General features: G+C 40.0%; 1 protein-coding gene across 1 annotated transcript in view; it reads right to left on the bottom strand.

The window, feature by feature from the left end:
* Positions 1 to 17,880, bottom strand: part of DNTT (DNA nucleotidylexotransferase) — a 670,580-nt gene that overhangs the window by 429,616 nt on the left and 223,084 nt on the right. The window contains exon 7 of the mRNA XM_073596073.1: positions 8,547 to 8,679. Within this exon, the coding sequence (XP_073452174.1) occupies positions 8,547 to 8,679 (133 nt within the window). The remainder of the gene's footprint in view (positions 1 to 8,546; positions 8,680 to 17,880) is intronic.

Raw genomic sequence — 17,880 nt, 5'->3', positions numbered from 1 at the left:
AAATGTTATATTGTTCAATATTGCATTGAATTGTTTGAAAAGGATGTTCCCATTGGTGTTAGTGGCTTTTCCCAATAAATGAAAAGAAGAACTCAACAAGATCACTTGTCCTAGGTTAAAGTGTGAAGTCCTCAGGTCCACCTCTGTACAATCTCTACAATATAAGAATCCAGTCTTCTCGGCAGCACATAAAGGTGACCAAGCCTGCGCTGAATGTATTTTCTGCATGAAATATTTCCCATCCACGGGAAATTCTATTCAAGCTTTGCCGAAGCCCATGCTGTGCACATGAAACAAACAGTAGGGATCCATCTCAGCAGGAGCCCCCGGGAAGGTAGAGGTATAATTACAATATTCGCATGGCACAGGAAAGCCATAAAACAAGTTTGCAGTTTTGTTGCGCAGAGTCGGAACTTTCCTCTCCTTACCAGTATCATCTGTTAAAGCTCATCATTTATCCTTGGGAGCAGGACATTTTTTTATATGTTGGAAGAACTGAGACAAAGTATATTGTCGTTTAGAATTAATATTAAACGTGGCATTGATTTTCCTATTACAATGAAAACAGCAAATAGTCAAAAACACTATATGAGCTTAAAGCTGAACTTCAGGCAAATATAGGACACATACTAATTCAGCTTTTATTCATTCATTATTACATACTTAAATGCATTTTTTAATGCAAGAAGTGTAAGTACCTGAATTTGTATCAGCTTTTGCAGTTCCTGTACAGCAGACCTCAGACAGGGGGAGGGAGAAGCAGCATAAGGATGCAATCAAAGTAGTGACAGAGAGATGTACTTATCAGCCTGCCCCTTCTCAACCAGGGGTGCTTTAAGAAATCAGTGAGCCTGTGTGCAAGATCATAAGTTGGGCCCCACTCAGCTTGATATAAAAAAATAAACTTCAAAAAATGCAGTGCGCTCAGTGCACCACAGCAAAAAGCAGGCATGGTTTTCATTATGCAAAGGATGTTTTTAGGATTGTAAAAGACCTGAAGCACCCTTGGCACACATAATAGAAGAGTAATGTGGCATGCGTAGTGTGCGACGGCAAATAGTGGGTGTGGCTAAATTATGTCATAAGTGGGAGGGGCTTAAATGTTGTGGCTAATTAAAACAAAAGCCTTCTTGTACCCATAAAATATGCTTAGATTGTTGTGCCACAAGTAAGAGTCTCGTAGACATGTATACACCTTAGAAAATGTAGAAAAAAGAAGAATGAGAAACGGCGCCAGAATAAATAAAAATATAAATATATATATATATATATATATATATATATATATATATATATATATATATAAAAGTGATGCTGCACAAAAAATTAGTAAAACTAATAAAGCAAAAAATAGTAAAAAAATGTACAATGTACTATTTTATGTATACACCTCAGCACAATCATTAAAAAAAAACTCTTCTATTACATATGATTTTGTGTACACTGAAAACAGACAGAGGAGATAGCACTTTGTCTGAACCTACCTTAAAGCGGTAAACCCACAACCAAAAATGTAATTTATTGCAGCTTACCAATCATCAGATGTGGTGGCTGCATTCATTTTCTTTTTTTAGGCTTTTCCCCTCTGTTTTCACTTGATGATCTGGCCAGTACCACACCTCCTGTAATAGTGTGCCCCAATTTGGATGAGGACGCACGGGGGTGTGGGGGTGGTAGAGGAGATCGCAGATTTAAATACACTAACAAACTGACATGCAGTACCTGAAGCCGGTGGTAAGTGGAGCAGTGAAGTCAGCCAGCAGCCCTGCAGGGAGGGGGTACCAAGGGATCAATGAGTGGGGCTCAGTACGGGGGGGGGGGAATCTGCAGCAAGGGAATCTATTTGGGGAGCTAAATGTCCCTGTGGCTCCCCTGCAGCACCCAAATCTGGTGGGAGGGGAGAGGAGGAGAAGATGGCAGCTGCAGGGGAGCCACAGAGGATCGGTGCGGCAGTTGGGGCTCAGCTTGTCCAGTGTGCAATGTGTAAGGACACAGTGGGTCTTACCTCCCTCAGGGCCTGTGTGCACCTCACATATTGCACACATGGAAGATACGCCACTGGTGTCAATGCACATAAAATGTACGCCAAAGAAGGCAATGCACATCAAATCCATGTTTTAAGCATTTTCTTGCATTTTAATGTGTGAAAAGGGCCTTAATGCAGCAATCCTCTAGCCAGTCACGTGACATCACAGGTCCTTCCCCTTCTTGTGTGTCATCAGGGGTGAGTGGTTCTTGTGTCAGTGTTCTGGGAAAACAGCCAACTCGACAAAATCTCCAACTATGTCACAGCTGTAATTGGAGATTTTGACGACTTGGCTGTTTTCACAGAACACCGGCTAAGGGGGAAAAAAGTTGTCACCGCCATGTTGTTGGTTATTAGCGGGCTGGCCACACCACATATACGACCCACCAGTACGGCGGTATTTATATCATCATATGTGCATATCTGATGATGCACATATGCGAGCGAATCTTCATTGTTCTTCGTCTTTCACATTCATGAATATAAATCTGGACACATATCTTTAAATGGATTTCCCCATGTCGGGCATAGTGAATTGCTGATATAGGCTTGTCGATCACCCTATAAGTTATCAGATTTTGCCAACATTGAAAACTGGGTCCTGAAGAAGCCCTCTCTTCTATTGTGGGCGAAACACGTTGATCCTCGATCCAATAACTTCCTATGCATTGTTTGCCTAGAATGGTCAGATAGTGTCCAATGTATTGTTATTTAAACTAACAATGTTTACTCATTATATCATGTACCATAGTGTTTACGCTGCCGGTGTTCTGTGAAAACAGATAACTCTTTGAAATCTTCAATTACTGCTGCTGGAGAGTACTGAGAGTCACCAGAAGTGACGTGGTTGGAGATTTTGGTGAGTTGACTGTTTTGGCAGAACACCGGAATAACATAATGACGTGCAAGCACCGTTCAGTGTAGAAGTACTGTAAGCCCAGACTCACATGATGAAACACCCAAGAAGGCTGTACTAATGATATCCTAAGCCTACAGGAAGTGTGTTGAATGAATGTTGAATATTTCTTTTTACAACTAATGAGCAAATTATTTCTTTTGACCATGGACTTATATTTTAATAAAGAAAACACCACCATATATCCTTTTTTTATACAGCAGTAGATGATAATCTGATAAGTAGTCTACACCCGCTGCTCTTCGTATAGTTTTTCTAGTGTTAGCAGTGTTTGAGATCTTCTAGCCCTCTTTATTAATTAATTTCTTTCTCACTTGAAAGAATATATTTCTATACCATGGCAATAACTCTGCAAGGCTGTCACAAGACATTTAAGTGTTGCTATTTATATTTTAATTCACTAAAATTTGTTTTATAGCAGAAAAGATCCTTTTCTGCATTACTGTTCATTGGAAAGAAAATTCTTGAAGGAATGTTAAATAGGTTACAGGAAAAGTATCAAGAAAGAAAAAAAAGGGGGAGTAATGTTTAATGTTTAATGATGTTTTGCCAGCAATGTTTCTTGGTAATTTGTTGTAATTTGTTGTATACCTGCTCTACTCCAAACACCAAAACTAGAACATTGGTTTGGGGCTTGAAGTCTCAAGATGACAAGGGCTTGAGCATTTCTCAGTTTTAGGTTGCCCCACAGCATGTCACTGCTAAATACCCCCCCTCCCCACCAACTACAATTCAGACCTGGGCATTTCACAACAGAGTACCTTAAATCCTGAGAAAGCGAATAAGGGAACCCTCTTGGATCCTGACTCCCGACTCCAGTGGAGGCCAGGAAAAGGTGGGGGGGCAGTAAAAATGTGCAGTTTGGCTGTGTATTTACCCCCACAATTGCCCCTCTTAAGCTGCAAAAGGCAGAGGGCGGGGGTGTTTACATTAATTACCGGACACGTAGCAATCGCCAGGTAGCCCACTGAATGTGACCCATTCGCATGGGGGTGTATACCTGTCATGGTTGCAATGTTTCACTTCCAAGGCGAAAACTACCCAACATGTAGCAAATGGCGGGCAGGTAGCCCACTAAATGTTACCCATTCAGGTGAGCAGGGAAGCATCGCAAACGCTCTGCAACTGCTTGCAATTGTCAGCAAAAATGGCATTCAAACAGTCACATCACCTCCTAATTGCCTGTCAATGCTTGTCAATTGCCTCTGAAAAGCACTTTGAAAGTGGATTGCTCTTCAGAGAACCAATAGATGTATACACATGTCTAAATCTACCCTAATAGTGTAGTATTTAATAGTATTGCCTGTAAATTTCTAAGACGAAAGTGCCAACAAACAAATAAGAGTGTTCCAGTCAAGTCAAGTCAGGTGCTTTACTCATGACTCCCACTACCCTCTTTTCCCCCATACTCTAACATCTCCATTCACATCTCTATATCAGAAGAAAACTTATTAGATAGTTTGGTAGACAAAATCCTGATAAATTAAATCAGGGCAGTCTTTCCATCTGCTTCAATGATTTTTGATACTACCCAAGGCTCAATTCCAATAGAGACATAGGAGACATGGTGCGACAGAGGAATGCCATTTGTATAAATAGGAAAATCTCTGTAGCTTTACTGATGTTTATAATTAAAGGGAAATAAACACTTATCAAAAATGAAAAAGGGTCACCAAAGTGTGAAATTAAAGTATAACTGAAGGCAATTTATTTTTTAGTTTTTTTGGACAGAGTGGAGATTAGAATACTTATATTTTTATTTTAAGTCTGTGGCCCTGTTAGGGAGATTCACTCTCTCTCTATTTGCCCTGTTTACCATTATTGAATGTAAAAAAAAAAAAAATGGGTTGTCCCTGGAAAAGTAATAGTTGGGAAATCTTCCAATGGGGACCTTGGGGCACCAAGAGATTCCCTTAATTTGCAGGGATTTCTTCTCAATTCCTGTTTTTCGCTAAGGGGCAGGAAGTGAAGGTAAATCTCTCCAATGGGATACAGATGGCAAAAAAACAACTGACAGGCGTTATAACCCGTTCTTAAGCCCTGTACAAATGGGCCGAATATCAGCCAATATCAGTACAGTGAGTGAGTGTTGACATCCTAGGACGCAATGGGGGTTATTTACGAAAGGCAAATCCACTTTGCACTGCAGGTGCACTTGAAAGTGCAGTCGCTCTAAATCTAAGAGGTAGATCTGAAATGAGTGGAAGCTCTGCTGATTTTATCATCCAATCATGTGCAAGCTAAAATGCTGTTTTTTAATTTCCTTGCATGCCCCCCTCGGATCTACAGCATCTTTACTTCCAAGTGCACTTGCAGTGCAAAGTGGATTTTCCTTTAGTAAATAACCCCCAAAGTCTGTTATTGTTATGCCCCGTACACACGGTCGGATTTTCCGATGGAAAATGTCCGATCGGAGCGTGTTGTCGGATATTCCGACCGTGTGTGGGCTCCATCGGACATTTTCCATCGGAGTTTCTGACACACAAAGTTGGAGAGCAGGAGATAAAATTTTCCGACAACAAAATCCGTTGTCGAAAATTCCGATCGTGTGTACACAAATCCGACGGACAAAGTGCCACGCATGCTCGGAATAAATAAAGAGATGAAAGCTATTGGCCACTGCCCCGTTTATAGTCCCGACGTACATGTTTTACGTCACCGCGTTTAAAACGATCGGATTTTCCGACAACTTTGTGTGACCGTGTGTATGCAAGACAAGTTTGAGCCAACATCCATCGGAAAAAATCCATGGATTTTGTTGTCGGAATGTCCGAACAAAGTCCGACCGTGTGTACGGGGCATTGGAATCACCATGTAAAAATAAAGAAAAAAAGCCTGAGACAAAAACTGGTCGCAGCCACAACATCTAAGAACCAGCAAGCTGCAAAATATTACATTATGTTTATTGGGCTTAGATATGCTTTAGTAGACCAATGGCCTTCCAATAAAAAAAAACTTTGTGCTGCATTACTTAACTATAAATGCATCTGCACTTACTTTCTACAAACCTAGAAGGTCTCCAATTTTATATTTTCTAATCTAGGTGTCCTTTTATTCTTAAAACCAGATTACAGGTAAAGTGAACCTGTGCCCAGACTATGCACATTAAACTTTTTAAATGAAATATGAATGTGAAATATGAAGCAGTAAAATTGTTTAAAGGGTTCTTGGACATGGCAGTACAGAGTAAAATCCCCAGATAGCAAGCAATTGTGCTGCAAGTTTGAAAATTACTTGCTAAGCTATTGCTAGACTTGCCAGGCTTCACAAATTTGTCGCACAATTGCAGCAAGTTCGCATTGCATGACTCCAGATCAACTTTCTTTGCAAACATTCTGCAAATCTGCTGCACGTTGTTTCAGTTATGTTGTGCTATAGTCATCCCACAACAGGGGGTCACTGTGACTGAATTTTCATGCTGTAGACTTGCAGAGCTCTTGCTGTAGATTCACAACTGCAACTTTGCTGTTGCTAGAGACGTGCCACGCAGATTTGCTACAAATTGGAAAAGTGGCAACTAGAACTTGTGCTCTGCAAGTATACAACTTGCCAGTAAAAATGTGTAAGAATTCAGCCACAGTGCCCCCTGTGGTGGGATGACTATTGCACAACATAACTGAACCAGAACTTGCAGCAGACTTGCAGAATGTTTGCAAAGAAAGTTGATCTGGAGTCATGCAATGCGGACTTGCTGATATTGTGCAACAAACTTGTGAAGCCTGGCAAGTCTAGCAATAGCTTGGCAAGTCATTTTCAAACTTGCAGCACAATTGCTTGCTATCTGGGTAGAGGGTGCTCATCAAAAATTGACTTTAAGTACTTTTTACACACTTATATTTATATGTAATGCTCTCCGAAAATACACAGTGGCTCCCTATAAATTATATCAGTTGATATATTACACAATCATTATATAACTATAATTTTAATAACAACATAGAACAAATGACTTATTATGTTCACTCAAAAACTAAACCAAGGTCTAAGTGTATTAAAGTATTTGTCAGCTGCCGGTGATAAATAAATATCCACAGCAAACAATGCCTTCTTGAGATCCTCCTGAACAAGATAACAGGACTGATGAGCTGTTAAATAATGTAGGCACATCTGTTGGCAGGGAGAGGAACAGTCTCTCTTCTAATAAATAAATGAGTGTTATTGTTATTGAAGAATGGTAATCGTGGATCATTATTTTTACATGTTTTATAAATATTTACCATTTCGAAACAATGCATTATGCTTGCACACATCAAAAAGTTTAATACATTTTATGATTGACCCAATGTGCACAACCATTTATACTATACTGTACAGTTCTTCAATTCTTTCACTGCCAAAAACAGAAAACTTTTGAAACATTGCATTCTTAAACTGAGATTTATTCTTTGCCCATATCTGCTCTTCCCAGCATTGCACTCAGACTTCAGACCACAGTCTTATATATTGCTGAGAAAGCCAAAACTTTAACTGTTAAACACACCCACCAAAATCCCACATAACATCCCAGATAGCAAACAATTGTGCTGCAAGTCTGAAAATGACTTGCTAAGCTATTGCTAGACTTGCCAGGCTTCACATTTGTTGCACAATTGCAACAAGTCCGCATTGCATGACTCCAGATCAACTTTCTTTGCAAACATTCTGCAAGTCTGCAGCAAGTTCTGCTTCAGTTATGTTGCACTATAGTCATCCCACCACAGGGGGTCACTGTGGCTGAATTTTTATGCTATAGACTTGCTGAGCTCTTGCTGCAGACTCACCACTGCAACTTTGCTCTTGGTAGAGACGTGCCACGCAGATTTGCTACAAATTGGAAAAGTGTCAACTAGAACTTGTGCTTTAAATGCTCTGCAAGTGTACAACCTGCCAGTGAAAATGTGCAGCAAGTTAACAGACTTACAATTCAACACTGCCACAAATTTGTGGCAAGTTATCCTTGTTATCTAGGATAAAACCTTGCACGTAAAACCTTGCACATAAAACCTTGCATTTAGGCACCCAGCGCTGCATTGTGTAGAGGAAAGGGAAGTGTCATATGGGACATGTTCACTGTGTGTACTCACTTTTGTTGCCAGTGGTTTAGACATTAATGTCTGTGTGTTGAGTTATTTTGAGGGGATAGCAAATTTACACTGTTATACAAGCTGTACACTCACTACTTTACATTGTAGCAAAATGTCATTTCTTCAGTGTTGTCACATGAAAAGATAGAATAGAATATTTACAAAAATGTGAGGGGTGTACTCACTTTTGTGAGATACTGTATATATAAATATACACACTCATATACAATATTTTTTTAAGGTACAGTACTGATAATAATCACATAGCAAGTCTCTAGGTCAGTTTAATACAGTGGTGTACACTCTTGTGATCTTGTGTTAACTGTGAATGTCCTTTGAAAGAAAAAATAATATTTTATTTAGGACTAGCAAATAACCCAGACACGTTTTATGTATTCTGGAATTATACTGTGCAAATGGTAATACTATTGTTATGGAACATCTGTCCATCTGTATGAGGAGCATGTTAAATTATCTCAGCCAAAATCTACAATGATGTTTGACATGGATGGGCAAGAAAATCCCGTTAGTATCACAGTACCTTCTGAAGCCACCGGTGACTGTCACAATGGCATCTGATACAAATCCCCAAATAATGGTCCTGATAAGGCGCTCAGCCGCATCTGCTTCCGTTTTTGTTACATAACCAGCGATGTCTTCATAGTAAAGTAGCCCTGTAAGTAAGTACAGTGTATTAGCATTAAAATGAAATAGCTCCAGTCTACCTAAAGTGACTCTGTTACATATCAAGCAATATCACAATGATGACGAATAGATAAAAACAATGCAGAAATCGCTTTTTTACTTTGTTCTATACACGCTGCCATGGCCAAGTAATCAGCAGGAGAAAATCAGGGTTGCTGGAATATCCTATCTAAATCTCTCTTTAACACCATGCTACATAGAATCGGAGCTTGACACTGCTCTGTGCCTGGAGCCTGCAGAGACATACTCACAATGACTGAGCCCACAATGAATTTTATATTACATGGGAACATTAAACCAGACTCTGAAAGACTGGTGTTTTCTACTAGTAACACATTCCCTTTAAAAAGGAATGTAATATAATATTAAAATAAAAATAAAAATCTAGAATCATTAAATACAGTCTTCATTTTTACAAATGTTCTTGTTATGGTAGAAAAAAACCTACACTAAGAAAACAGGATTCATTTTCCTAGCATAATACTTTTGCAAATCTAGTGGACTACATACAATATGTTAGAAATTAAAAAAATAGAACTATGACAACACTAACAGTATATCTCTATTAAAAGTAATAACTTTATTGTGTCAAAAATTTTGTAAGACACATCCAAACCCATTGTCCATGCAAAATGACAATGTTATCACTGGATCCTAAAACGCTAACCCCCCCCCCCCCCCACTATACCCCATCAAGCTTTGAGGTTTTTACCATACAGCAACAAATATGATAATATACAGTGCCTTGAAAAATTATTCACCCCCCTTGGCTTTTTACCTATTTTGTTAAATTACAGCCTTTAGTTCAATGTTTTTTTAATCTGAATTATATGTGATGGATCAGAACACAATAGTCTAAGTTGGTGAAGTAAAATTAGAAAAATATATACATAAAACTATTTTTCAGAAATTAAAAACTGATAATTGGCATGTGCGTATGTGTTCATCCCCTTTGTCATGAAGCTCATAAAAAGCTCTGGAACCAATTACCTTCAGAAGTCACATAATTAGTGAAATTATGTCCACCTGTGTGCAATATAAGTGTCACATAATTTGTCATTACATATACACACCTTTTTGAAAGGCCCCAGAGGCTGCAACACCTAAGCAAGAGGCACCACTAACCAAACACTGCCATGAAGACCAAGCAACTCTCCAAACAAGTAAGGGACAATGTTGTTGAGAAGTACAAGTCAGGAATAAGTTATAAAAAATATCCAAATCTTTGATGGTTACCGAGGGGCACCATCAAATCTATCATAACCAAATGGAAAGAACATGGCACAACAGCAAACCTGCCAAGAGACGGCTGCACACCAAAACTCACGGACTGGGCAAGGAGGGCATTATTAAAGAGAGACAGCACAGAAACCTAAGGTAACCCTGGAGGAGCTGCAGAGTTCCACAGCAGAGACTGGAGTATCTGTACATAGGACGACAATAAGCCGTACGCTCCATAGAGTTGGGCTTTATGGCAAAGTGGCCAGAAGAAAGCCATTACTTTCAGCAAAAAACAAAATGGCATATTTTGAGTTTGCGAAAAGACATGTGGGAGACTCCCAAAATGTATGGAGGAAGGTGCTCTGGTCTGATGAGACTAAAATTGAACTTTTTGGCCATCAAAGAAAACGCTATGTCTGGCGCAAACCCAATACATCACATCACCCAAAGAACGCCACCCCCACAGTGAAACATGGTGGTGGCAGCATCATGCTGTGGGGATGTTTTTCAAAAAACTGAAAAACTGGTCAGAGTAGAGGGAAAGAAGGATGGTGCTAAATACAGGGATATTCTTGAGCAAAACCTGTACTACTCTGTGTGTGATTTGAGGCTAGGATGGAGGTTCACCTTCCAGCAGGACAATGACCCCAAACACACTGCTAAAGCAACACTTGAGTGGTTTGAGGGAAAACATGTAAATGTGTTGGAATGGCCTAGTCAAAGCTCAGACCTCAGTCCAATAGAAAATCTGTGCTTAGACTTAAAGATTGCTGTTCACAAGTGCAAACCATCCAACTTGAAGGAGCTGGAGCAGTTTTGCAAGGAGGGATGGCCAAAAATCCCAGTGGTAAGATGTGGCAAGCTCATAGAGACTTATCCAAAGCGACTTGGAGTTGTGATAGCAAAGGTGGCTCTACAAAGTATTGAATTCAGGGGGGAGAATAGTTATGCACATTAACTTTTTCTGTTTATTTGTTCCATTTGTTGTTTGCTTCACAATAACAAAAAAAGACATATTTAAAGTTGTGGGCATGTTCTGTAAATTAAATGATGCAAATCCTCAAACAATCCATGTTAATTCCAGGTTGTGAGGCAACAAAACACGAAAAATGCCAAGGGGGTGAATACTTTTGCAAGGCACTGTAGATCAGGGGCGGTCCCTATCCATGCCGCCGTCACCCCCATCCATGCATTCGGCCCCTTTCAGGATGCCGGGCACATGAATTACAGTAGTGGAGTGTTTTTTTTGAACCACCGATTATAGCCAGGGGCTCTAATAGGCTTCAAAATAGGGTGGACTCCGGGCGCAGAGCATTACGCTTGGAGCCCACCCAGGTGTGTTAGAATAGCAAATTAATATACACTATTCTCACGCTGAATTGCCTCTCCGCCAATCGGGAAGCGCAGGTCTGAGACACGTTTCCTGATTGGCCAAAACGAGAAGTGTTCTGATTGGCCGCCAAGGAGGAGGGAGGAGATGGAAGCCACCGAGCAGGGGAAGGGGAAGCTGCTCGTGAATGCCCGCCATGGATGGTAAATGCACCTACGGACTGACCAACCCGACCTGACCATGGGGTGGGGGGTGGCGTTTGCTGCCCCCCCCCCAAAAAAAATTACCACTAGCCTCCACTGATATAGATGTGTTAAAATATAAAACAAAATAACAATGCAGCACTAATAACTGCCTGTATCACTCACCTTCCTAAATAGACCTCTTACAATAGAGATGTCTATTTATGAAGATGAGCAATATAGACACGGATTTAGGAGTACACCTTGTGAATATTACCTCATTTGTGTTAGGAATCTTACTGAAGATAGAATATAAAGACATTTTTTGAATAGTGTGGACTTGGGGCTATTCTTTAAATTTATCACACGGTTTTTATGTATTTTTATGTTTTGGCAGGTTTAAGCCTAGTACACACAGGCCAAATATCGTGCGACATCGCCTGGTTCAATAAAAACCGTAGTGTTCTGGTGGGGGTGCTGTACCCCTATCAAAACAGCAGGGAAGATCGCTGTGCTAACATTGGATTGTTTGTACAGTGGCTCCAAACTGAGTTGTCAGTTTTTTTTGGGTTAAACGAAAAAAAACTACTGATGTGTACTAGGCTTTTTAGGGTATAGGTTTTTACTCCAATAGAGTTATTAACACTGCACTGTTTTTTAGTTTTAACTTTTGAACTTGGGTGTGAAATACTTGTCAGTGCTGGCTGGCTTTAATTATTTATGTTATTGAGGATAGGCATAGTTGCACACAGTTTTTCTTGTATTATAATATCGATGTATTCCAAGATAAATGCCATTTTTAAAAATACAAAAACATATATCCGTGTTAACCACTTTCAATTTAAATTATAAGACAAATTGTTCCTGGAATAGAGGAGAAAAACAACCCTCAAAATCAATTTATTCTGTAATATCCATCAAGCAAATGCCAGCCATGTTTGTAAGATAGTACTAAAGGGAAACAAGTTGTAGGAGAGCTACAAAGTTCAGGTCTGGTCACCAACCTGCAGTGCAATACTGTAACTGTGTTCAGATCCCAACAGCTATTGTATTGTAGCTCTCCTACAACTTGTGTCTATCTGCCCCACATTGGCACTTTATCCACTGGAGCACTTGCATTTTGGGGGCAGTGGCATTTTGGGGGGACTGGCCAGAGAGGGATTTACTTTGATGCAGTTGGCCAGCTTAAACATGTATTAAATAGTTACATAGTTAGTCAGGTAAAAAAAAAAGACACAAGTTCATCCAGGTCAACCAAAAAAATAAATACAATCCCATATACAGAATCCTATACTCACAGTTAGAGCCCTTTCACACTGGGGCGGGCGGCGGCGTCGGAGGTAACACGCCGCTATTATTAGCAGCGTTTTACCGTCGGTATTCGGCCGCTAGCGGGGCGGTTTTACCTGTGAGGACTCTCCAGTGTGTACTCTCCAGTGATGGATTCAGCCGTACACACACACACACACATGTAGTAAACCAAATATCAATACATAAAAGGCAGTTTCAAACAGCTAATGTGAATGATACACAAAAAATTAAATAAAATTATATATGCATAAAAATGTCCATCGGGTCAGGGAATATATACATATATATCTATACACACTTGACCTGAAGCATAACGTGTTTACGTGAATGTAATTAACCAACTGTCCAACAGTAAACCAGAATGAATAAATAAAAAGTGAACTGAAAAACAAAATGCGAGTCCCAAGAAAGGTAAAAATATAGTTCTTAAACAGCCAGAAACGTTAATTGAGGTGACTTCAGTGCTCAGCAAATCAGGTGACTGATAGTGCTACCCCTGTCAGATCCCCATTCACAAAAAGTAGTAACCCCTGCAGGGGTAATAGGCATATGTGGGTAGCTGTGGATGAGGCTTCTCTTCAGCTCTCTTGGTGTCCCATCTGATGGTGTATTAGGCTCCCGCAGCTGTCTCCACACTGTCAGGTTTCCGAGGCTGTCTCCACACGGTTAAGGGTAAAGCACTTTGGTCAGCATATGCCCAAAAAATCGTTCCACAGTTCGGTCTGTGATGTCCCTTCACCTTCTCGGATCTAGTCTTGGTTTGCAGAGCGCTGGGATCTGTTCAGGTTTTTAATTCTGGGAGGTAAAAAAAAGCCCCTCCCATTCTCTTCTTCTCAAGAGGGAATAAATTCAGTTCCTCTAATCTTTCCTCATAGCTGAGCTCCTCCATGCCTCTTGTCAGTTTGGTTGCCCATCTCTGCACTTTCTTGAGCTCCCCGATATCCTTGTTGAGTACTGGTGCCCACAACTGAACTTCATATTCCAGATGAGGTTCTTCTAATGATTTGTACAGGGGCAAAATTATATCTTGCTCTCCGCTGTCCATACCTCTCTTAATACAAGAAAGGAGTCTTTGCTCGCTTTGGAAACTGCAGCTTGGCATTGCATGCTATTATTGAGCTTATGATCTACTAAAACCTAGATCCTTCTCCACCATTATTCCCCCAATTTTACTCCCCCTAGTATGTATGATACATGCATATTCTTAGCCCCCAAGTGCATAACTTTACATTTATCAATATTAAACCTCATTTGCCACTTAGTTGCCCAATTAGACAGTGCATTGAGGTTGGCTTGTAAATTGGAGACATCCTTTAAGGGCGTTATTCCACTGCATAGCTTAGTGTCATCTGCAAAGATAGAAATTATACTATACTTTTCTAGTTGTGCTTCATTTAAAGTCCCAACCCTCTCCTTCCATTGACATAGTCAAACATAGGGATGGAGGCAGATGAATTTAACCATTCATCGCCTCATTTAAAGTCCCAACAACACCCCTTCCCCCTCTTTTTATATAATGATTTAAGGATGGAAGCATACTAGTTAAGGTAGCAAGTGTCAGTCTTGAAGCAATCAACGGTTATTGGTTACATTAACCGCATCATGACTTCTGCTTGACATTGTTATATTATTTTTTAATAGTGATGTTTTGTCACCGGGGTTGCCTGAGCCCTGCACTCCCGGGAGCTGCATTGTGTGGCATAGGCCCCTCCCTCCTATAGTAATGGGGTGGTGGGCGGGAACCTGCTGCACATTGGTGCCACACCCAGCATGCTGTATGTGCGGCATCATCTGACGCCGCACGCTGGCGTGCTGATTTTTCCACCAGTGTTGTATACATGGGAGGGTCGGTTGCGCTGGTTACCACGTGATGTTATACATTCGGGTGTTGGCGCCGCCTCTTCCCTCCCCTTTCCTTTTATAACACAGCGTGGCATTGGTGGCATAACGTGGCTAGTTGTGTCCATCGAGACCATACACAGGTGGAGTACACATCTCTCCTTACTCCATAGATTTCTACATACCAGCCCTTATTACATGTGTTAGAGATTTAAGGTAATTATTTCTTATTTATGGTCCACTTACTGAGTTACTTATTTTCCCTACTTTGATCTCCACCCTGGCTGGATATGTGAGCTATATTTACTAGTATATCAATCCACCTGGTTTGGATAGTAATTGTTTAAGGCCAGCTCCATATACTAATATAGTTATATGCTTTTTTTATTCAGTCATCCATTCTCTCCATACTGTCTCCCTGGTCATTTTCCTGGCTGCGGTTTTGCGGCCTCAGCTCCCGTGGGATGTCTGTCTCTATGGCGCCCCCAGTTAGTTACAACACCACATTATTTTACATCCATTCTATGTGAAGCTATGAGATTTCAGTAAATATTTATCCTAGCCTCTTTCTTCCTCTCTTTATGTCCAACATTTGTTCATTTTGCAAATTCTCTTTTTCATTATAGATCTCTGTATTTATAATTGCTCCCGATGAGTGGATAGATTCCACGAAACGCGTAGAGATTTGCCTTATGCTACATCATATGGTCATGCGACTCTGAGATTCCACATTAAAAATGCTATGAAACATTGAATTTTTTTATTATGATTATCAAATAACTATGTTGATTATGAACCCCTACAATTATATTAGTGTATATTTATGTATTGTTTTCCTTAAAATGGTTGTAAACTATGATATTACTATGTACAATAAATTGTTACGGTGTTCCTTATCTTATCAGGTTATGTTTTTAATCTATTACATTTGTGTGGAATCCATTATCATGTGACCTTATTTTTTCTAGTTGTGCTTCATATAAAGTCCCAATCCTGTCCTTCCATTGACATAGAAATGATACTTTTAATCCCATACCCTATATCATTTATAAAGTTATTAAAAAGTAAGGGTCCCAACACTGAACCTTGGGGTGCACCACTGATAACCTTAGACCATTCAGAGTAAGAGTCATTAACCACTACTGAATTCTGTCTTTTAGCCAGTTTTCTATCCATTTACAAATTGATATTTCCAAGCCTGTAGACTTTACCTTACACATGAAGCTGTGTGTGGGGAACTGTGTCAAACGCTTTTTCAAAATCCAAGTATACCACGTCCACAGCCACCTCTCTGTCCAAGGTTTTACTTACCTCCTCATAAAAAGAAATCAGGTTTGTTTGACAACTTCTGTTTTTCGTGAATCCATGCTGTCCGTTGATTAAAATATTTTTTTCCAGCAAGAACTCGTCTATGTGGCCTTTTATTAAACTCTCCAGTATCTTCCCGTCTATAGAAGTTAAACTAACAGGTTTATAGTTATTTGGCAAAGACTTTGATCCCTTTTTAAATATGGGCACCACATTGGCCCTGCACCAATCCAGTAGTACTATTCCAGTCATTAACGAGTCCCTAAATAAAAACAATGGCCTTGAAATGACAGAGCTCAATTCTTTTAGGATCCGTGGGTAGTTCTGGTCCAGGTGCTTTAGCCACCTTTATTCTGTCTAAATATTTCTTGACAATATCACTTTTGAGCCATTGTGGATCATTTGGGGCTACCACCTCCATTATGGACATGAGCTCCCCCATGCTCCTTTGTATACACAGAGCTGAAGAAAGTATTTAATAAATTTGCCTTCTATTTGTCCCTAGTCACTCTTTCTAGATTATTTTGTAAAGGGCCAACATGCTCAGACCTGACCCTTTTACTATTAATATACAGTATTTGCAGAATTTTTTGGGGTCTTTTCAAAGAATTCCCATCTCTGTTCTGTGTCCATTGATGCTAATATTCACTATCAGTCTAAATCCTGGGGAGCAGCCCTCATCTTTGGAAAAATTGCTCTCTTAAAGTTAAGTGTTTTATCTTACCCGTATAAGTTTGTTGCCTACAGCTAACATTAAATGAAATCATGTTATGGTCACTGCTACCCAGATGTTCTTTTATATGAATATTGGTAATAAACTCTGCAGGGTTTGAGATTACCAGGTCCACAGAGCTTCATTCCTAGTCAGGGCCTCAATAAACTGGACCATAAAAGTGTCTTGTAATAGGTTTATAAACCTTTGCCCCTTAACTGTCCCAGCAGCGTCATTACTCCAGACAATTTATGGGTAGTTAAAATCCCCCATTATTATCACTGTCCCAGCCCTTGCAGCGTATGTTGCATATTTTTTATTTCAGTACACATAGTACCATTTCCAATGGTTGTTTGTAACATAGGAACCTTTATATTATCTGCCATAGCCCTTTCCCCATTCCACCTACCAATAGGGGATGACCCCTGTCTGACCTGTCTGCCCCATTATAATCTAATTCACCCTCCCCCACAATCCTAGTTTAAATACTCCTCCAGCCTTCCCATAAACCCTCTCCCAGCACAGAAGACCCCCCTTCCATTTAGTTGCAAACCATCTTTAGCATATAGGTTGCACCCCAATGAAAAGTCAGCCCAGTGCTCTGAATACCCAAATCCCTCCTCCTTACACCAGGTCTTTAGCCATGCATTCAGCTCTCTAATCACCCGCTGCCTTTCTTGTGTTGCACATGGCAAAGGCAATATTTCAGAGAATATCACCTTGGAGGTTCTTCAATGGTATTGCAATGTCTGTGAACTAAAAATCCCTGTTTTTTTTGCAAAGTCTGCTAGAAACGGTGTATAGCAATATGTAGACGGTTTATCTAGAATTTTTAGTGTTAACATCTTTTTAATACCTGATGGATTATATACATGTAGAAGCTATTGGGATTTAAGCACAAGTATGTTACTTCTTCTACTCTGTTCAAGAGTTACAGCATCTAGCAGAATCTTCATATCCAACAAACCCAGAAGTTTTGGATGGTGAAGATTCTGCTGGATGATGTAAGAGAGATACTGAAACACGAGCAGTCAAAAATCAAGGTCATGCATTGTCATGTTGCAAAAAGGAAGGTGCCTTAACCCTAAATAAGATCTGATGGGATCGACTTTTAGATTTCACTGACATTTTTTGCTTTGCTCCAGTAGACAAATGGGACAGCGTAGGAGTTAAAATAAGAAAAGCAACTGGAGGAAGAAGGCCATTAAATTAAGTTGTTTGTTTGCTGTAAACTAAGGCACTACTGCACAGGACCACTACGTTCACG

Source organism: Aquarana catesbeiana, linkage group LG08 (assembly GCF_042186555.1).
Source record: "Aquarana catesbeiana isolate 2022-GZ linkage group LG08, ASM4218655v1, whole genome shotgun sequence".
Classification (NCBI taxonomy): domain Eukaryota; kingdom Metazoa; phylum Chordata; class Amphibia; order Anura; family Ranidae; genus Aquarana; species Aquarana catesbeiana.
The sequence above is the reverse complement of the archived record's forward strand: the minus strand, read 5'-3'. Positions and strand labels throughout refer to the sequence as shown.